The 20,199-nt window shown below is 35.9% G+C and overlaps 1 protein-coding gene across 1 annotated transcript; it reads right to left on the reverse strand.

The window, feature by feature from the left end:
- Positions 1 to 800: 800 nt before the first annotated feature.
- Positions 801 to 16,420, reverse strand: ATF7IP2 (activating transcription factor 7 interacting protein 2). Its single transcript, XM_064461937.1, has 9 exons — positions 16,253 to 16,420; positions 13,610 to 13,744; positions 13,267 to 13,350; positions 11,925 to 12,085; positions 8,653 to 8,714; positions 7,631 to 7,683; positions 6,491 to 6,557; positions 2,840 to 2,940; positions 801 to 1,398 (listed from the first exon to the last, which is right to left on the reverse strand). Exons 1-8 carry the CDS (start codon positions 16,283 to 16,285, stop codon positions 2,876 to 2,878), a joined length of 660 nt encoding a protein of 219 aa, XP_064318007.1. The 5' UTR covers positions 16,286 to 16,420; the 3' UTR covers positions 801 to 1,398; positions 2,840 to 2,875.
- Positions 16,421 to 20,199: the final 3,779 nt, after the last annotated feature.

Here is a 20,199-nt window from a genome sequence, read left to right on the forward strand (position 1 = left end):
AACAGGCCAGTGACTTCTAGATCTGCTCTGGTCCAAGCTTCAGGTTTGCACTGAGATGATAAAAATAGAGCTGGGTTTGCACAGATTGATCAAAAACAACCCTCAACTCCGCAGAAACAATCTGCCAAACCCCACAGAAGTTCTGCCTTCTGATCATAGTGAACAATAGGGAAAAGTCCGAACTATTAAAATATTCACTAGCAGCTACGAATCTATCTATCTTGACTTTTTTTTTTTTACCTGGCAAGTAAGCTTCTGAAAGGAAGTACAAGAAACAATCTTGGAAAACAGACCTAGAATATTTAAGTCAATATACTTTAAAAAAAAGAACAACTTATTTTTGTAATGTATTCCATCCAGGACAAGAGAAAATGAAGTTCTGCACTACTTAGCTATGAGATATTTAAAAAAAACAAAAGCATTGTTGGTTATAAAAACTGTGCTGCTTGGGCATTAACTATTTTATTACCCCAGCTACACCAATAATTCATTTTACATGTTCTTAATGGCTTCAAAATAATGGAGGCGCTACAGCAGCAGTCTTATCTAGAGCGTTGTAGAAGCTTGTGCCATTTAGTTAAACAGAAAAACAAAAGAATCCTCCCTTTAGTTTCTAAAAATAAGAGTAAGACCAGCCACTACCTTTCCAAATGCTAAAGAGAGTTAAGATACCTAAAATCATGGTTCATCAATGCCACTGAAATAGTAATGAAGGTGAAAATTTTATTATATTTTTCATTTCTTTCATATGTGCAATAATTCTGAAGTAGTAATGAAAGAAAGCAAAATGTGGAAGTAAATTAGTTTTAAAAACAAGACTTTATTTTCAAGGCTGTAGAAACAACCTTAAAAAATTAACAGAATAAAGTTCATAACAGACTGTAACAAGTAGGAAACAAGGAAATCAACACTGTCTGCAGCAGAGATAATGCTTTTACTCAAATTCACTGCAAGCAAAAATATAGTACTTAATAGCGGAATAATAGCAGACCACTTGTTAAGGTAGTCTGGGTCTTCTAAAGAGTTTTTTAAGGCGTTATAGATTGTACATCACAAAATGGTCTGTAACATTCACATATATCTTTTCATTGAATGACAAAGTAGTACTTCTGTGGGATGATAACCTGTGCTAAACAGCAAGCCATTGGAAGTGGCAAAGGCCTTATTTTGCCTATTTTCTTCCAATGTGATGCAGAATTGTTACTAAGGTTTTCATGGGACAGACAGAAGTGATAAGACAGGGAAGCACACATCCATGATAGTGCAGTGCCCTTCGGATTTTGCACATAAGCCACGTCTAGTTTCAGGATTCTGAGGAGGGTCTTTGAATTCTTCAGCAAGCTCTGGACAAAGAGGGATCCTTGGCAGTGGAGGAAGATGGGGAAATTGCTTGGAAGTCTAGGCACGAAGACAAAACCAGTTCTTATTTAAACAGCAACAGTAACAGATAAGCCAGTTACACTACTTTTTATTCATACTAACTTAGCTTCATGTAAATATATAAACTTCTGAATTGTTACTCTCTGTATAGTTTCCAAACTAACGGAGGTGTCACAGATTACCTGATGTTTGTGTATTAATACTCAGCATGTTGCTGATGTTTGGTTTCTATCTGTTCAGTAAGCTTTTCTTTTCACGGTAGTAATAAGTAGCAATAATAACAACTTAGAACGACAACTTTTGTGCATTTCAAAAGGAGTGCTGAAGAGGTTATTAGCACATCTAGAGGGATATTTGTTTACCTTGGATCATTACTGCACTAACTGAATTTCTAGATGTGGGGCTGTCCCCCTCCCCCCCTCCCCCCCAATTTAGCCAAAAAGCCACAAACCTGTGCATGCACTTAGTTTTAAACCAGATGTACATTGCACAGGTGAGTAAGACTGCAGGTGCCTTCATGAAATTCAACTACTATAATACATTCAACAGATATGAACCAGTCCTGATGATATCTGAACTATATCATGTGGTGCATGTTTTGGTCTATTTTACTGCTGCTTCTTGGAGAAGAAAGCTCATGTTCTATTCCGCTTAAAAAACAAAACCAAAAAACAACAAAACCAAGAAAGTGAAACCATTTCTAAAAAAAAGGCAGTTGTGTTGCTGTCATAAATGCTAAAGTTCAGAAAACATCATTTAAACCAAATACACACACATTGCTACAAAGGAAAGGGTAGGAATTTAACATGTATGCATTGCTTCACAGACTCAGCCTTCTTAATATATTATCAGCAAGAAGTAAAAAAGAGCCATAATCTCTTTTTCTTGAGATGGGGTTTTTATTATTACTTCAGATATTTTTTATTTGCTTTTTAGTAAAATATTTTCAGCAGAAAAACCTTACTTATGCTTCAAGTATCTGTATTGAAGAATTAAAACTGTTTTGGAATGTAAAAGCTTATAGGGTAAAAGTTTAAATCCTGTTAGAAAATAATGTTTTCACATGTTTTTAGGCATGACAAATTTGGAAAGGGAGGGAGGGAAAGGAAGAAAAGACAAAGAGAGGAAAAAGTAGATAAAGGGGGATGGACAACTGGAAAAAGTTTTGGTGTTAGGGGGTTTTGTGTGTTTATTTCTAAGGACAGTATCTTCTGGCTGTCCTGGCAAATATTTATTTGCTTACTTCTACAGAAAAATGTTTCACTGTTCCAATACTGTTACAATAGAGCCTCCTTGTGGCGAAAGAGAAGCCTCCTCCTTCAAAGCCCAAATGTTTAAATATTGTTCCTTTCCATTTGAAATCAAATAGTCTAGCTTTCCATCAAGTTCTAAACCATCCTGCAATATGCAAACCCAGAACACGAAAACCGATATCATACAAAGTTGAATAAAAGAGTACCTCATCTGACGTTTCTTCTCTCAGCATTAGGAACCCTTAATTGAGGTACACTGGCTTTGAACTGTTTGTTCGAGAAATATTTCTGATTTTTTCTGTTCTGCCTGCAAACAAGATGCAAGCTTTAAATGTTATTTTTCTATCTATCAAAAGATGGCTTTGTTAAAATCCTTCCTTCATATATGAATGATTTTTCTTCACAAAACTGTGGGGTTTTTCTCTATTGTGAAATGTGTTAACTTCAGGCTAAGGCTCTTATCTTCACAAAACATTCCAAAGATTGCTTCAGTTTAGTCCAGCTAGATTATCATTAAGTGAAATTTGAACAGAATGAGTCCATCCTGAATCCCTGTAACCACTGATTTTCATCTTTCAGTCATATAGACACTAGAAGAATACTAGCTCACCTCCAAAAAATAGCAACCACCAAAAAATAGGCCTAGCTTCACCGGAAGTACTTATTTGATACATTTTCATTGCAAAAATGAGAACCTACCTAAGTACCTGCAAACAGTGTAGAGGAAGATACCAAATTTTCTCTTTCTCTTGCATTCAGGTACAATTTAGATTACAGGAGCCAAGCAGTATTTAAACAATTTTTATATGTCAGGCTACTAGTATACAATGGAAGTTCTTCAAAAATGCTTGCAAAGAAGGGTAGTTATAGAGATTGCAAGTATTTAATCTTATTCCTAAAGCCATTCTTAATCTGTGTAATTATTAGGGGTGTAGACCTCACAACTCACACATCTGCTATTCCCAAAATGGCTTAGGATCCCCCCACCCCGGTTTGTACTTTTCCTTCAAGTGTTTTCCAATTCAGTTTGATCAGCAAAACCACCCTATAAATGCAGTAAAGAACACATGAAATATCAAAGGAATTCTTATCATTATCATCTGATTTCAACATTACTAATCTGTTTCTTTAAATTGCCCCTGACAAGAGTTAGAATGCATAATCATCCTCCAGGAGGAAAGCTTATACACAAAACTTCAAAATTATGCCCGATCTGAAGGTAAAAAAAAAAAATATCAAAAAAACAAAGGCAAACCAAAATAGGGACACAGTGATATTTTTGTGAAACTTATTAAGCAAAAATCAAATTTCAAACTTGTTTAACATACCTGACAAAGACTGTGGTTTTACATTACTCCCAAAAGGTCTACCAAATATATGCTTTTGTAACATTTTACCAGCATCTTCTTTTTCATAGGGTATAATTTGACTTTATCCTTTTGTAGCAATCAGTGTAAGAAAACTCAGTCCCACACCACACAGAAGACAAAGGTGGGATTTAATTTATCTTCCTACAACAGCCGAATCTGTCCACTCACTCTGATGTAAACACAACCACTGAGATATGAATGCAAATAGTCCAGTCAGGATTATTCGTGTGCAACAAGAGAGGGTGAGGGAACACAAGTGATCATGTCCTCAGTGTATCTCCTGGGCTCCTTTTGCTGGTAACAGTGAACTGGTCTTTTATACTCTTTTGAAAATGGAAAGTTAATGTCATAGTTTGCTTCTGTATCTTATTTGACTCTTTGTGAGTCTTCAACAAAACTGCCAAGTCAGATGCTGTCCCCCCTTCTCCTTCCTTTCCTAGGTTTCCTATGACTCTACTGGTTCTTTGTCTTCCTGTCATCTTAACTTATGGCTTCAGTTTGTTCTTTGTCTTCTTGCTATTGGGTCACTGAATGAAATTGCACACACACATGCATACACAGAGGTTGTGGTCCATGAAATGCTAAGCTCTGCTAACAACCCATGCTGTCTTTTGACCCTTTCTGTTTCTTTCTTTCTCTTGCTCTTTCTTCTGGTACTTGTGCACGCACAAATTTCCATTCACGTTTCTTTCATACCTCTTAGTACTTCTACAGCCTTCTAACTGTAAGTACCATAACTCCTCTGTCAGTTTTCTAATACTTCATACAGTCTTAATACTTCTTTTGCAAAGTTCTATAATCTGATTCTCCCATACCTCTAGAATCCCATCTCATACCTCAGTGTGAACCTCTGAGGACCTAAGAAAGCAATGCTTCTTTTTAGTATAAGTAAGACATCAGGGCAGTTCCTATGATCCTGAGAACAAGTCTCCACTTTGCTGGATGAAGAACAGGAGTCCCTTTTGTTTGTATTCAGCACTATCCTTTACAACACAGAGTGTAACTAGCTTTATTAGCAAGCAGTTGAAAAGACTGTTCAGTGGAACAGCTTGTTTTAGTAATAAAGTATAAGGTGGTAACTTTTCCTTGTAGAGTAGGGGTGGTGACAGCAATAGACAGTTTTTAGTCAGCAAATACATGTTCCTTATGAGAAGACAAATTCTTTAAATACTACGTTTGATCACCAAAACCAATTTGCCTTTATCATGGAGATATGCATAGGCAGGTGCTATTAAAAGAGTGTTTTTCTTTTGAGAAATTGTGGTGGGTTAACCTTGGCTGGCTTTCAGGTGCCTACCAAGATGCGCTGTCACTCCCCCTCATCAGCAAGGCTGTGGGAGAAAAGACAAAAAGGCTTGTGGGTCAAGATAGGGACAGCAAGATTGCTCACCAATTGCCATCACGGGCAAAACATACTTGACTTGGGGAAGATTAATTTAACTTATTGCCAATTCAAAATAAATAGGATAGTGAGAAACTAAAACTAAACAAACAAAACTAAAGCCACCTTCCCCCTACCCTCCCTTTTTCCCAGGCTCAACTTCACATGTGACTCTTCTACCTCCTGTCCCCCTCCGAGCGGCACAGGGGGGTGCCAATTCAGGGATGTGGTCAGTCCACAACACTTCATCTCTGCTGCTCCTTCCTCCTCATGCTGTCCCCTTGCTCCAGTGTGGGGTCTCTCCCACAGGATACATTCTTTCACAAACTGCTTCAGCATAGGTCCTCTTCACATGCAGTCCATGAGAAGCAGACTGCTCTGGTGTGCCTCCCCCACAGGCCACAGGTCCTGCCAGAAAACCTGCTCCTGCATGGGCTCCTTTCTGTGGGCCACAGCTCCTGCCAGGAGCCTGCTCCAAGTGTCAGCTCTCCATAGGGCGCAGCTTCCTTCAGGGCATACCCACCAACTCCAGGGTGGGTCTTCCTCAGGCTGCAATGTGGATATGTGCTCTGGCGTGGTTCTCCATAGGCTGCAGGGGGACAACCTGCTGCACCATGGTGGTTCTTCACAGGCCACAGTGGAATCTCTGCTCTGACACCTGAAGCACCTCCTCCCCTTCCTTCTTCACTGACCTTGGTGTCTCTGCAGGGTTGTTTCTCTCACATTTTTGCCACTCCTCCCTCTCACAGCTACTGCACAGCATTTTTTACCCTTTCTTAAATATTTTGTCACAGAGGTGCCACCAGTGTTACTGATTGGCTGACCTTTGGCCAGTGGAAGGTCCATTTTGGAGCTGGCTAGAAATGGCTCTGTCCAACATAATCCAACTGATCCAACTCCTGGTCTCTTCTCACAGAAGCCACCCCTGCAGCCCCCCCGCTACCGAAACCTTGACAGGTAAACCCAATATAGCAATGGATACAGTTTTATGATTCCACAGAATTAACTTCTCCTTAAAGTTACCTAAATTAAGTTACATTTTTACACCTCAGGCATTAAGTTTAGGGAGATGCTGAAAAGTAAATTAAAATATTTTTCTCTTTTACCTTCACTACAATTGTGGTTTTCTTCTGTTAGATCGACCACTTTGAGTTTTCTTTCCTTCATTTCACTCTGATAAAACAATGCAGAATTTCACTGCAAGGCGTCTCTTTTATCAAGTATCTCCAAAACTACTTAATAATTAGCAGAATGGGACACTGTGTGTTAGCTTAGATTTCTTACAACAACAAAACATTATTGTAAAATTTCAAAGTTATAGAGCTAGGCGTAGTCTATAGCTAGAAATTCAAGCAAGAAAAAGCAGTACTTAATGTTTCACAACAAACTATTTAGAACATCATCTATTTGCTTGAGGACACTTTCTAGTACAATCAGACCTAGTGCCAGATACATCGATAATATTTTTTTTTAACATTCTTATGGAAAAATAGTTGATCAACTTAATAAACCATTACACACCTTGTTTTTGTAGCAGTTTTTACACAAATTTAGACCAACAAAGTTTTGTCTACTCCCCCCTCCCACCAAAAAAATCCCACAGTTAACTTTTTCCCATTGACTGAGCTGTTGTCACCAATATAATTGCACTGACTTAATACACTGGGAACAGAGAGGTTATGAAAAACACTTCAGTTCCATCATGAACTCTAGATTTGTTTGAGAATGTATAGAATACCATGGTAAAAATATGTTCCTCAGGACTTGGCTTTTTGCAGTTATCTATGACTATTTTCCCCAAGCAATGAGAAAAGTTCAGACGTGGACTACTCAGAATCAAAACCACTCAAAAAGCATTCTGAACACATACTAACGCAAACATGTCCTTTCAAATGGGTAACCATTAGCTTAGTTTTGTTTAAGGGATCAAAAAGCAAGCTTGACTAAGCTGTCATCCAGGAGACAAAGTCTGCATTTCCAAGGGGAAAAGCAGCATGCCATTTCATCATCACTTTTCACATAATTCTTTTCCCCGTAAGGTCATCTTTAAGAAGGTGATAGAACAATAATGAAAGCAAGAGGTATGACAGTCCACATACCTACATTCTATGTTCATAGATTTGCCCCAAATCCTATAATAGCAACTCAAAAACCAGGATATTGAGGCAACCTATGTACCATCAACAATTTGTTTTATTTGAAAATAAAATAATAAATAATAAAATAAAAATAGTTTATTTTTTTACCTGAACTGTTGCTGACATTTCTGCTTGTGTAGATATTTGATTATTTCTAATAGCTGTAACAGAATTTTCACAGAAGTTTAAAATACATAAACGTGTTTTATCTAAAAGTCTTAATTTACACGGTGACAAGAATACTTTTTAATCATTGTCAGAGCAGCAGAATATTACCAGTTGCCCCTCCCAAAACACATGGGATAATAATCTTATGGAAATGGCAGACTCACCAAGAATGCTCACTATTGCTTCTCTCTAAGAAGCAACTATCTAGCAAGTCAACTCAACCTGCCCAGAATTGTCTTAGATGGGTTTTAAATATCAAAGACATCTCTGTGAGTAAGCAGTGTGAGAAAGCGTGCATTCTGAGATGCTATTCAAGATTTTGTGGGCTAGCGTTTCAAGTTTTTTCCCCAGTAAATGGGTCCAGCTGCAATGAAGTAAATACGTGGGTAGAGAGGACAAACAGCCTACCGTGTATTACTCTTGGTTAAAGGGTGATACTTATTTCCTCTAAGAAGCAACCATCAGAATGAGGAAACAGCTGCTCAGAATGCTGACTTTGTCACTACATTATTTATATGACAGAGTCGAACTTGATTAAAAAATGTAGTGTTTCTACCATTTTAAAATATCTATTGTTAAAATATTTTGATTTACAAAAATTTAAATTAATTTCTATGCTGTTCTCTGAAAAGAATGTTGTAATAATAAAACAGCGGGTTGGATGTATAAAAGTTTTCATTAGTGCACCTCATACTAGAATTCTAATTGTTTTAATTTAAACATTTTTAAAATAATGCAAGTCTATGGATATATATCTTGATAAAGCGAAGGCATGCCAAGATATCAATTAGAAAAAACCACACAAAACCCTGGAACATCTGTAAGCGTTTCAGAATCACAATTGGATTTTAATGACATTTTAAAAAAGAAAAGACATGAGTAGCTGGCAATATTCTAGATGTACTTTGTATATTCTGTAGTAAATCACTAGCATGCATGGATTCAACATTAAATTTCAGTACCTGAAAAATTTGCAGCTGCTGAATTTTGGTTTTCCACAGAGACCAGTATGACTTCATCAGAACTGATAAAACAAGAAAATAGATAAAACTTATTTGGAGATATACAGTAATTAATTATTTTCAAAAAAAAAGAGCATTAAATACAGCTACAAAATATATCAATTATTAAAAGTTGAACTCATTGATTAAGACATAATTCAAACAACAAAATAATGGCACAGTAAGCAAACTTTAATAAACCACTTAATAAATTATGACACTGAGAAAAAATTTAAAATCCATTCAACCTACTAACTTGTGCATTGTTACATTTTACTGTTTAATGGTGGAATATGCTATGCATCAGGAACATTCATATTCCAGACATCTTTTATAGAAATAAATCCTACTTGTTTCCATCATAGTAAAACAACAAAGTTATTCTGTTTGCTTTATGAAAATGGGTACACATTAATTGTATGACATCTCTCAGCTCACTAAACTGTAACCATCAATTGCTCACATTACCCAAAATATGGCAATGTCATGATCTCAGACTACATAGCAAATGGCACTACTGAGGTACATTTTGAGATCTACTGCGGTACATTTTGTTATCTCAGATCTAGGGTCACTTAATACTCAAAAATATCAATAGATGCCGTTAGGCATACTGACACTCATACCAGTAGGTCAATTTTATAGTGTGGATGGTAAATTATTTCCTGCAGACTTTACATACGTATTAATGGCTGAGCTAATCCAGTTGGTCTGAGGTGTAAACCATCTGTCTAAGATTAGAGGGACTAGAAATATATGAAGCGTAACTGTACTTGGAGAAAAAGATAACATCAACGAAGGGGACATTTGTTTGACATTTGCACCCCCCATATTGTAGTACAGTTGTCCAGGCTTTCCTGATGCAGGCCATCAGGATATTGTGTAAATAGAGGAAATTTTAAGTACCCAGGATCCATTAGATCTACTGCATCTGTTGTGATCAACAGAACAGCAATTTAACACAGTAGATTCACTGTAGAAGATTTCTCCAAAAGAGATAACGGAATCCTAGCCACATTTTGTGATAGCCACAAGCCTGCTTTTATGTATCTCCTTTCCTCTGGATACCCTGTTGTTGATTACTGGTTACGATTAAGAAACTTATAACTAAACTACTCGAGCTGTGTCAAATTACTGTTTTGGATCTTATTCATATCAATTACAAACCAAAAAATTTTCTTTGCCTAGTTTCATTTTTCCCATAAGCAAAGATTAATTTGGATATTCAGAAAGTAAAAAACAAATTAATACATTTTTCTGTAAAATAATTTTTAAAAACCCAACTTGAAGTGAACATACTGAAAAATAATGCTGACTACTACCCTCCAGAGCAAGCTAAGAAATCTTGTGCATGCTTTGAGCAATGTAAATTTGACTTTGCAATGAAACCCAAAGGATGAAGACATAAACCTGTTGTCAGTAATGCAGATGTCAACCATGTGTGGTCCTGTGTTAAAAGGAATTTCACCCAGCACCTGGACATACAGACCACACTGGCATATTTTCCCAATCCCATAGCACTCAGCTGCACATTCATAAATCATTGCTTTTTGCAAACAGTCAAATAATTGTCAAATCATGACAAGAATCCCTTTTACTCATGATTCCTACAAAACCTCTTACATGCCTATCCATCGCTGTGAGTGAGACCTGTGAACAAGGCATAGCGACTACAAACACTCAGAAAAACTTGAAACTATGATGAGAAGGGAGCATTAAATTAAAAATTGCAGGTGGACTGTAATCATAAATAAGATTCCATACTATTCCAGTTATACAGAATACAATGGATTTATTGCCAGATTAAATAAAGTAACAAAACAACATAATGTAGCAGATAAGTGGCTTCTTCACAAGCTTGAAAGCCAGATTCCAGCTAAACAGCAAGGATCCTGCAACTTGCACAGTATTTTTTTCAGTACCACCTTGCCAGTGCCCTTCAAAAAATTTTGTTACATTTCTGATTTGGAACAAAAAATATTTGATAAATGATAGTAAAATCCAGACACAGAAAAATCCAGGTAGAACTGATTTCTGTTTGCTTATAAAATTTCCTCAGGAAAGAAATTCTGTGATAACCTGTCTCTCATTTTTTACAGTATTAGTAATGTCTTTTTTTTAGATCATCTTGCAGCTACTTACTTACAGGATCACAACCAAAGTAACTAAAGGTCTGATCAAATCTCTCTCGTTACTACAGAATAAGTAGAAAATATAAGGAAAAGAAGGCAGTATATAAAATGTCTTTTTAAGGAAATAAACATGAGTCTATGCACACGAGAGGACTTTTTTAACTCTTTTGTTTAAAAACCAATTATTTTGGTTTTGTCTATATAGACCCCAAAGTAAGTTACTATTTTCTTACTAGCTGGTGCAGAAAAATCCCATTGGACAACACAGAAGTAAAACAAAAGGTGACATCTGGTCTCCAACTGCAGGGAGCTGGATATAACACAGGAGGAAGACCCTGCAAGCGGTGACGAGTATTGCTCCAGAAGTGACACTTAAGTATGCCAGAAGTGCCAGAGGATGCATGCAGACCTTAGTCTCAAGACTGAAATAAACCCAAACTCTTTGTTAGGTCTGTGAGGGAGCTTCTGAAGATTTCTTCTTTCTTCCCCTGCACATGCTCACGGCTTCAAACTGAGGACTTGGGTTGAGCTTTTGCAGGTTGCACAAAACATACACGCATGTAAAAAGTGTTGTAAGAATGCTGACATGAACATCAAAGTAAATTACTTTAGAGAATTACTTATAAAATGCTGGTTAGAATTCCATTTAATGTTATTTAATATACACTGACCTAAAATTTCATAATAAAAAAAATTATTTCTCTGAAATCTGGAATTCTACAAGTGTCCTAGTAATGGCAATGGGAATTTTGATGTTCAATTTTTTACGTTTTCTATTAAGAAGTTACCTGGAAGATTTTTCCTTCCACGACCACTAAAATACCTTTACAGAGATTTTTTTCTCCTGTCATTTAGTAAGAAATCAGCACTCTCACAGACCTTGATGCACTTTTAGAACTGATCATCTAGCTTCAGCTGCAAGTGATAAGCTGGAGATATCAGCAACGGCGCAGGACACCTAATGACTAGTGACTTTAAATTCAACTATTAGAATTTATCTGCCAATAAAAAAGCTGAGAGAAAGAGTAAATTTTCTCACACACGCTTTAAAGCAATATAAGCACATTACCTACATTTTACTATTCAACTCTAGATACATACCTTATATATTCTGAAACATGTGCTGCAGTGAAACCAGTGAAAGGTGATAGTAAAAGTGTATTTGAGGAACTTGCTGGTATATTTATGATACCAGGAGAGAAAGCAGAGGGTCTAAGCTGGTTTAGTACTGTATTTTGATAATCTGCACGTGGAAGCATTATCTGACAAAGGAGGAAACAAATACTGCATTGTCATAAAACCTACAGTACAAACCTAATCATATTTGCAAAAAGTACTAAAGCAATCAAGGTGTACTTAAACACAACAAAAGAAAATCCCATTAAATTCACAGTAATACCAAAGCACCTTTTTTTTTCCCCTCAAAGCTTAACTTGTTTTTAAAAACCCCGAACACTTATTTAAATTGTGAGGCTTGTAAGCATCTTACTTGACCTTATCCTGTTTTATGCTTTGTTTAAAGTTTTTGGGAAGAGAAGATATGAAACTAATTTTGTAAAACATGTGAAAGCCTTTAACAAAAAGACAAGATTGTATATTTGTCATGTGCAATTCTTTTATACGTTTAGATGTGAAAGAACAATAAGACTTAGACTCCAAAGATTTCTTTTACACAGCATATTTCTGTAATAGTGAGATTTTTTCATGAAATATACAGTCAGCATGAAACATGATGCTGACAGTTCACGGAACTCCTTCTCCTGTAAGATTAGCTAAAAGAATTTCAGCACATCAAAATATGATCATGCTAAGAACATGAGAAATTCCTGGTTTTCGTAAGAATCAAACGTCCCCATAAAAAAGAGGTTTTGTAATCATATCATTTTAATACAAATGTATCAATACCTCCCATGAAAAATGCTTATGCATTAATAGCTTTGTTACCAACATTTTAAGTTACTCCATTGTATTTTCTATTTTATTGCCTAAGGAAGTGGTTTTCAACTTGCAGTTCATGGCCCCTGTGCAACTGGTGGACTATAGCTAAATGGCTGATGACAGGTAACTCAAAGAGGCAAGTATGCTGTAAGAAGCTTGAACTTTGTAATAAAGTGGTCTGACCCTTCACTAGAAAAATTGTAATGGCTCTCCAATAGGACAGCATCAAAGCAAAAGTTGACAACACATGCAGTGTCTATGCCCTGTTCTGAGTTTGTTTAATCACAATGACTGAAAAGTGTGTTGTAGTCTAAAACTGAAAACAAACAAATTCTCAAAAGATCAACCTATTTAAGAGCTCTACATAGATTTTTTTCCACTCTTAATGCAAGCAACAGCAACGTAGCCATCAAAGTCACCAGGTTTCACTGTAAATATCCACAGTCATTTGTTAGTTTACAACTAGGCATTAATGCCTATATTAGCATATGCATCTGCATCACACCTGACGAACTGCAGTTTTTGAGAACGATTCCTCCTGAAATGCTATCGCAGCATTAATACATCTCTCAAGTTTTGATATTTTCTTCTGCAACAGAAAAGAAACACAGCACAGGTTAAGAAACAGAGTTTGCCTGAAATAAGGAGATTATATATATTATCATATGAAGAGTAGACAGTGAAACAATTGCAATGAACAAAGGCTAAAAATAGAACTATTATTAACTTATCTTAGTGTCACATAAGATGAAAAGATTGCATACTTTTGGAGTCTTTATCTAAGGTAGTATAATAGTCATACATGATACACATGCAAAATACTCACACAGTTATGCAAAGAAACTTACTAGGAATGTTTTAGTTATTTCCTCGTGGTTTTTTTTGCATTGTACTTTTTCAATTCTTCTATTTAGACTTTCTAGTTTTTGATTGAAGAAGCCATTATTTAAAATATCCATTCGCTCAACAATCATAAGTTTGATCTAGAATAAAGAAAAGCTGTGTTTCAAATCTAAAAATCTAAAACCATTGAAATGACTATACAAACACAGTGCTAAATTTAAAATTCAGTGAAGTTTCAGGAGAGTAAGGTAATTATCTTTTTATTGTGTATATGGCATTTCTGGCAGGTACAAAACATAGAATTTTGTACCTTGGCACTGTCCATCAGACTTAACTTATTTTGCATGCAGGAGGTGTCAAAACATACCTACCTTCTAAAATTTAATGAGGTAAAATTAGTATGCTTACATTAATCACTACCAGTGTACTAGTATAGCTTTATCATTTTTTAAATGTTTCTCTACATACAAAATTTAGGATTTTGCTTTCTACAGGACTGATGATCAAAAATTGCTGAGAGGCAAGATCTCTGCCTTCAAGCAGAGAGTACTCACAAGCAAGTGAAGCTTGTTATCCTGAGAAATAAAACTATTCTTAATGACTATAAAAACATGAATAATTAAAATATTTAAAATTAATTTTCATTATTCCTATCAAAATTATTTGTTGATTCTACACATCAGGACAGGTCTCCTTGATACCAACTACATGGAGAAATGTCTATATAAGTAGGACTGAGAGTGTATCTTAATGTCAAGAAAATAAAGGTTTTATAATCAAGTAATGGATTTCCTAGGGAAAAAAAAGTTTCCATTAAAAATACATATAAATTTCTGATAATTATTCTCTACACGTAGTACTTGTTTTCTGCCTCTGTGATAAAAAGCAATTTCCAAACTCATTCCTTTCATTCAAGGATTTTACTGAATTGCTTCTGCTTTCTTGCAACAACACAGTAGTTTCTTCTTCTTTACAAAAAGCGAAAGAGCAAAGAAAGTGTTTAGCTTCTTTAATTCTCTTAATATATTTATTTCCTATTATACCTGATAACTGCCAAAATGTTGAGGCTTTTAAAATACTCTCAATTTTAATGCCTTGAACAAAGTATTGTCTTGCGTCTCAGTTTGAAAGAGAAATCTGGCTCCAAGACAGATATTGATCAACAATAGATACTGACTTGCTACCGTAATGCTAAATATGAAAGATACTTGTGCTAATGACACTCATAGGACCAGATTTTTCACTCTTGGTGGTCATTCACTGCAGCCATAAATTGAGATCTAACTATAGTTTCCCTATACAGCTGTTCTTTCTCCCTCTTTCCCCTCCTTCAAATATCTTCCTACATTTGCCAGACTTTCCACTCCAGTTCCAATGCAGACAGGAGGAAGCTTTATACTAGTAGAAACTGCTGTCAAATGAAGGACTAAGTATGCCTTAAAGCGCCCTTCTCCCAAGGACTACTGGCATCTAATCAATTAATTCAGTAGCACCTGCATTCTCGTGTGTGTGTATGAGTGTGTACAAATATTTCTTTCTAATCCTGCTGATTGCCAGAACTTCTAATTTCTCAGCCAAGCCTGGCTCCTCATTCCTTTCTACTAGCACCAAACATTACCCGAGTTCTGTGTCCACAGCCCCTCAGCACTTTCCTCCCACCTTTCTACCCGGAAGTACCTCTGTGTCATCAGGGACTGACTACTGGAATCACAGGGGTAACACACTTTGGGAATCCCCAGACTGAAAGTTCAGTTTCATTTTGATGGAAAAAAGGGCTGGAATTCAAATGCTTCAGTGACATACAGTAGTCATAACAATGCTCTGAGCAGTATAACATAGTTGACCTCTTGGAGTTCAAGTCACATGTTATATTTTTTTTCCATGTGACAATACATATAATGAAAATCCCCACAGATTAATAAAATCATGCTTCCCACTGAACACAGTGGGAGTATTACAGCAATTTCAAGCCAGCTGATTAGTCAGTTCTTTGACTTAGAAATTTGTTCAGGACCAACTGAATATAAATTGCAGTTTTTCCCTTAAGCTGCATAAAGGGTTCAGAATTTTCCAGTCCATCTTAGACACTGCACTCCTTATACTAGGTCTCATACAGTAGCAGCTTATAAAGAAATATTCTCTTAAAGTGGAAAGGAACTCAATGAGAATTTTCAGATATTTTCCAACAATAGGAAAAGGAAGTCATTATCCCTCTGAGTAATTCTTCCTGTTTCTATCTTCTGGAAGGAGCATAAGTCCCTATTGTTTAAAACAAGTTATCAAATGCAGGAGCAAACTTGCAGTCTGACACACTTTCAAAAAGTTAAAGTCAGATCCACTCACAAAGCAAATGTTATTTCACCTAAAACATGAAAGAATTTGATGCATTCATATGTAATTTTTGTGTCATATAGCCATCAATATATTTTAAATTTTGGGTAAGCAGAGAATACATTCAAAATAGCTGCAGTATTTTCTCCACTCCAGACACCTATTTGTATTCTCTATGTAAAAACAGTTACCAACATTGATAATCTAAATCATCAGTCCTCCCCACAAATATAGCTGAAGTTACAAACAGGGTGATCCTATCTGTTTTAAAACACATATAAAACAACAATTCAAACATGCAAATCACTGCACATTACCTTTCCCAAAAGAATGTCTTCCTTTTTTGACATTGTACAAATACTCTTTTTCTTGATTTCATCAGAAATCTCAGTACACTTACACTGGGGACTTTCTTTGCTTACTGAGCTTACCCTCTTCCTTTGAGCGCTCCCTGAGAGGGGGGGAAAAAAAAGCCACCATCAACCTTTCAAACTTCTTTCTACATTACAATATAAATAATTATAGCTGAGGGCAGTGGAGGGAGGAGTTATATCATTCAAATCACTGCTGCTCTGCCTTAAATATGCTGCAGCAGTTTCATCTTGAACTAAAGTTGGGACATAGTATCTTGTGCAAAAAGGAACAAACCAAAAACTCAGGCAACAGAGTACTAAACTTTATTAGATATTTTACCCTCTTCCTTTTTTCCTCCAGTGACAACACCACACTCTCTACCTTCAGACAAGAAAATAAAAGAAGATAATACTTTTTCTGCTGAAATAACACTGAGATATGACTGAAGGCTTTTCCTACCCTGTTCTGGGTCAGTGCCTCTCATCTCTCTTTTCCTAAAGAGCTTTTTGACATATCATAGAAAAGCCCTTCCCAGGATTATGGATTCTTTAAGCTTTATCAGCTGAGAAGCCAGCCTCGGAGTCATATCAGGACCACGATCATTTAGAAAAGCTCTTTCTTACTACCAGAAAACGAAATGTCTGTCCTCCTACCCCTCTTTTTATTAAAATGAAAAATGACATAGAGGAAATTATTCCCTAGGGGTTTTAATGAGGTAATACTTTGTAGTCAAGGAAGAATCTTGCACCTTCAACTTAAAGATTGTATTTATCTTGCCAAAAAGAACAGTATTCCTGACTCTTTTGCTTGACCACGCTGCTATATAAATTTAACAAGTATTTTATGACTGTATAAGAGGTGTTTTGCACCATAACCAAGCAAAACAGGGTATTTCTGTTTCACTCCACTGATCACTCAAGCAGTAGCACAAGCAGTAGATGCAGTTACTGAAATAACCGACAGGGCTGTAACTAACTCCACACCCCGAACAATGTAAAAGCCAATTAGCTGAATATGAACAGGCTAGTAAGGACATTGACCTCCAAGAAAGTTTGAATTTCTACCCATTTAGAAATGTAACTGAGCTACCATTACAATGTGAAAGCTGAAAAACTTATCTTTTTCTAAAAAGAATATTAAGATACAGAGTACTATTAAGCAAACACAATCAAAACAAGGTAATTAGGACTGCACACAACAAGTACCTCTCAGATGATTAAGAAAACAGAATTAGCTACCTATACTTTAATTTTCTTTAAACAATAACTTTCAAAGCACTCAGCAATACAACAGGATAACTATGAAATTCAGTGACTATTCCACCCTAGCGAATTTCCCCTTAAAGCAAGCACGCAGTTTTTTGTATCCATGAAATATGAACTACTCAACATAGTATAAAGCACTCCAAAAGTACTTCATAAGCATTTCAAAGATTCAAGAGAAAAAAAAATATCCTGAATTTATAAAACAGTGACTAAAACGTATGACAAAATAGCATTTATTTATTTCAGCTCAAAATCCATGTGGGTTTGCAGGAAGCATGCTTATTGCAGTTCTTACTGGAAGCTGTACTGCACTTTTAAAGCTATGAATGGAGGAGTATTTAGGTGTTTTGTCCTTCATCCCCCACCTTTCTTCCTCCCTCTCTCCCACTGCACCTTCCCAATATTCAGTTTTTATCCTAATGATGAATGAAAAAACTCTCCACTGATAATTTCCTAACAATATGCATTTTAATACGATGGTTCACAACGTTTTCAGGGCTCTTAAGAAGAATCAAGACTTTGTATGTAAACAAAAATAAGGAACTCGTAATCATTCCAAATTTAAAGTTACTATTAAAGCTTTTAAAAAGTCAACTATTAAGCTTTTTGAAAGAGACCAAAGTCATCACTGGCATCTTTGAAAAGAGGTGTCTTGCTTAGGTCTATTCCCTTATGTATAAGCATAGTATTACTGAAACATAAATTAGAAACAAAGCTCACAGCCAGTTGCAATACAAAATAAAAGTAAAGTTGAGAAAACTGCTTTGGCTTTGCCTCAAACCTCCAAACTAATCTGTAACCATTTTATTCACTCCTCTATTGTTTCAGATTTGCTTTGATATATTTTATGCAAAGTTGTTAACAATTGAAGATGTGAAATACCTGTTAAACCCTGTTAGGGTTAATGTTCTATCACAGACATGACTAAAGGTACCAATTCAATACAGTTCTTATAACTGGAAGTTCCAAATTCAACAATTCCTTCTGCCTAGGAAACTCTAAACCTGACTTGGTAAGTTAGTTGCCGATGCTTGAACACAATTTAGCCTGACCTATGCGTTCAGAATAGGTCAAGATATTTCATGGTCGGCTAAAATGATTATTAAGAAAATGCCAGAAGTATTCCCATAGCATAAGTTGGTTAAAGGGCAGAGAATTTCAGATAATAAACCACAATAATTTGTTCAGCAGAGAAAGTGTACACTTAAAGGGCATATTTCTGGAAGAGTGGACTTTCTAATCTCATACTTCTCTAGCGAAAAAAATGTGAAAAATAATTATTCTGGAATTAGTTTATAACTGTATTTTTCTTGACTTATTCTTAGACTCACACAATTTATCCAGCGGCATAATTTCACCATTTTCCAAAATATTTGAACTGTCATTTCTACCCGACAGTTTACCTCCCCAGCAGTTTTTCTCTCTCTTGTAGTCTCTTTGGGAGCAACTAAGCAAGCAAAATCTTCTTTTTCCTTTTTTGAGGCATCTATTTCATGTATTTTTTTAACACTGGAATGAATTTTTCATTCCAGATTTTGTTCCGTGTTTTATGCTCACCTTTTGTGGGACAGTAATGGCATAGTTAGTTTTCTTATCCTTACTATCACTGTCAATCGCAGCCTCCACAGAAGCACTCTCTCTCATATGATCAATGGGCAGCCACCTCAGACTTGAGCAAAAACACACTTCAGCTGGTGCTGATGGTGGTATGTTTACATCTTAACATCTTTTATGAAGTATATATTTTAAACATCCAGTATTTAAAAGTTCGTTCGCATCTGAATTTCTGTTGCAAATTATCTCAGGCACAGGATTTTGACACTCTTTTTGAGTAATATTTTGATCAATATTTACACCAAAAGAATATTCTGTGTTAGCCACTGTTCTGAGTCTTGGTCAGAACACCAGTGGTATTTTTCAGTTAGCACTGATGGCACATTTGATTCAGAGAACACTTTTCTTTTGACATAATCCTTACTTTTGCAGGTTATATCTAAGGTACTTGGCTGAAGAGAATGATCTTTAGTTTGCAAGCCATAGAAAATCTCCTCTGTTGAAGTATTCTTTATTTTATTCAGGTTTTCTACTTGCTTTCGAGTACTTAGAGCCATGGACTTTTTTGCTCTCAAACATTTACGTGAATACTCCATCTTTCGTGCCCTACAACAAAGAACTAGATTTTAAAACCAAATACATGGAGTAACTCTATCTAAAGTCTTTACTTTTCATGGTTTTGCAAATGCACAATATTTTATAAAACACTTATTATGGCAGTTTACTAAATCCTATTTTAAACATCTCTCATTGTTTCAGAGCAGGAAAACACCATCATCAAGTTGGCATCCCTAACAAAGTAAGTGTGTTCTGCACATTAGATTTAGAAATGACAGTGGACAGAACACTAAACAGAATGCAAAGAGCTAGCACTAACAGTGCCCAATGCTGTTTTTTCAGGCTTCTCAGTCATATTCAGGTCAGCACAGAACACTGACTAGTTGTGCTGGAGAACCTTAGTTCATAGTAAAGATAAATATGTGCTTGATAGAAACTTACAGCTGTATTGATTCCATTGCTTCCATTTAACTTCTGCTGGTTAAAAATACTCTTAAGAGGGTTTATCTATCATCTCATTTTCAAAGGTAAAC

Source organism: Phalacrocorax carbo, chromosome 10, assembly GCF_963921805.1.
Source record: "Phalacrocorax carbo chromosome 10, bPhaCar2.1, whole genome shotgun sequence".
NCBI classification, from domain to species: domain Eukaryota; kingdom Metazoa; phylum Chordata; class Aves; order Suliformes; family Phalacrocoracidae; genus Phalacrocorax; species Phalacrocorax carbo.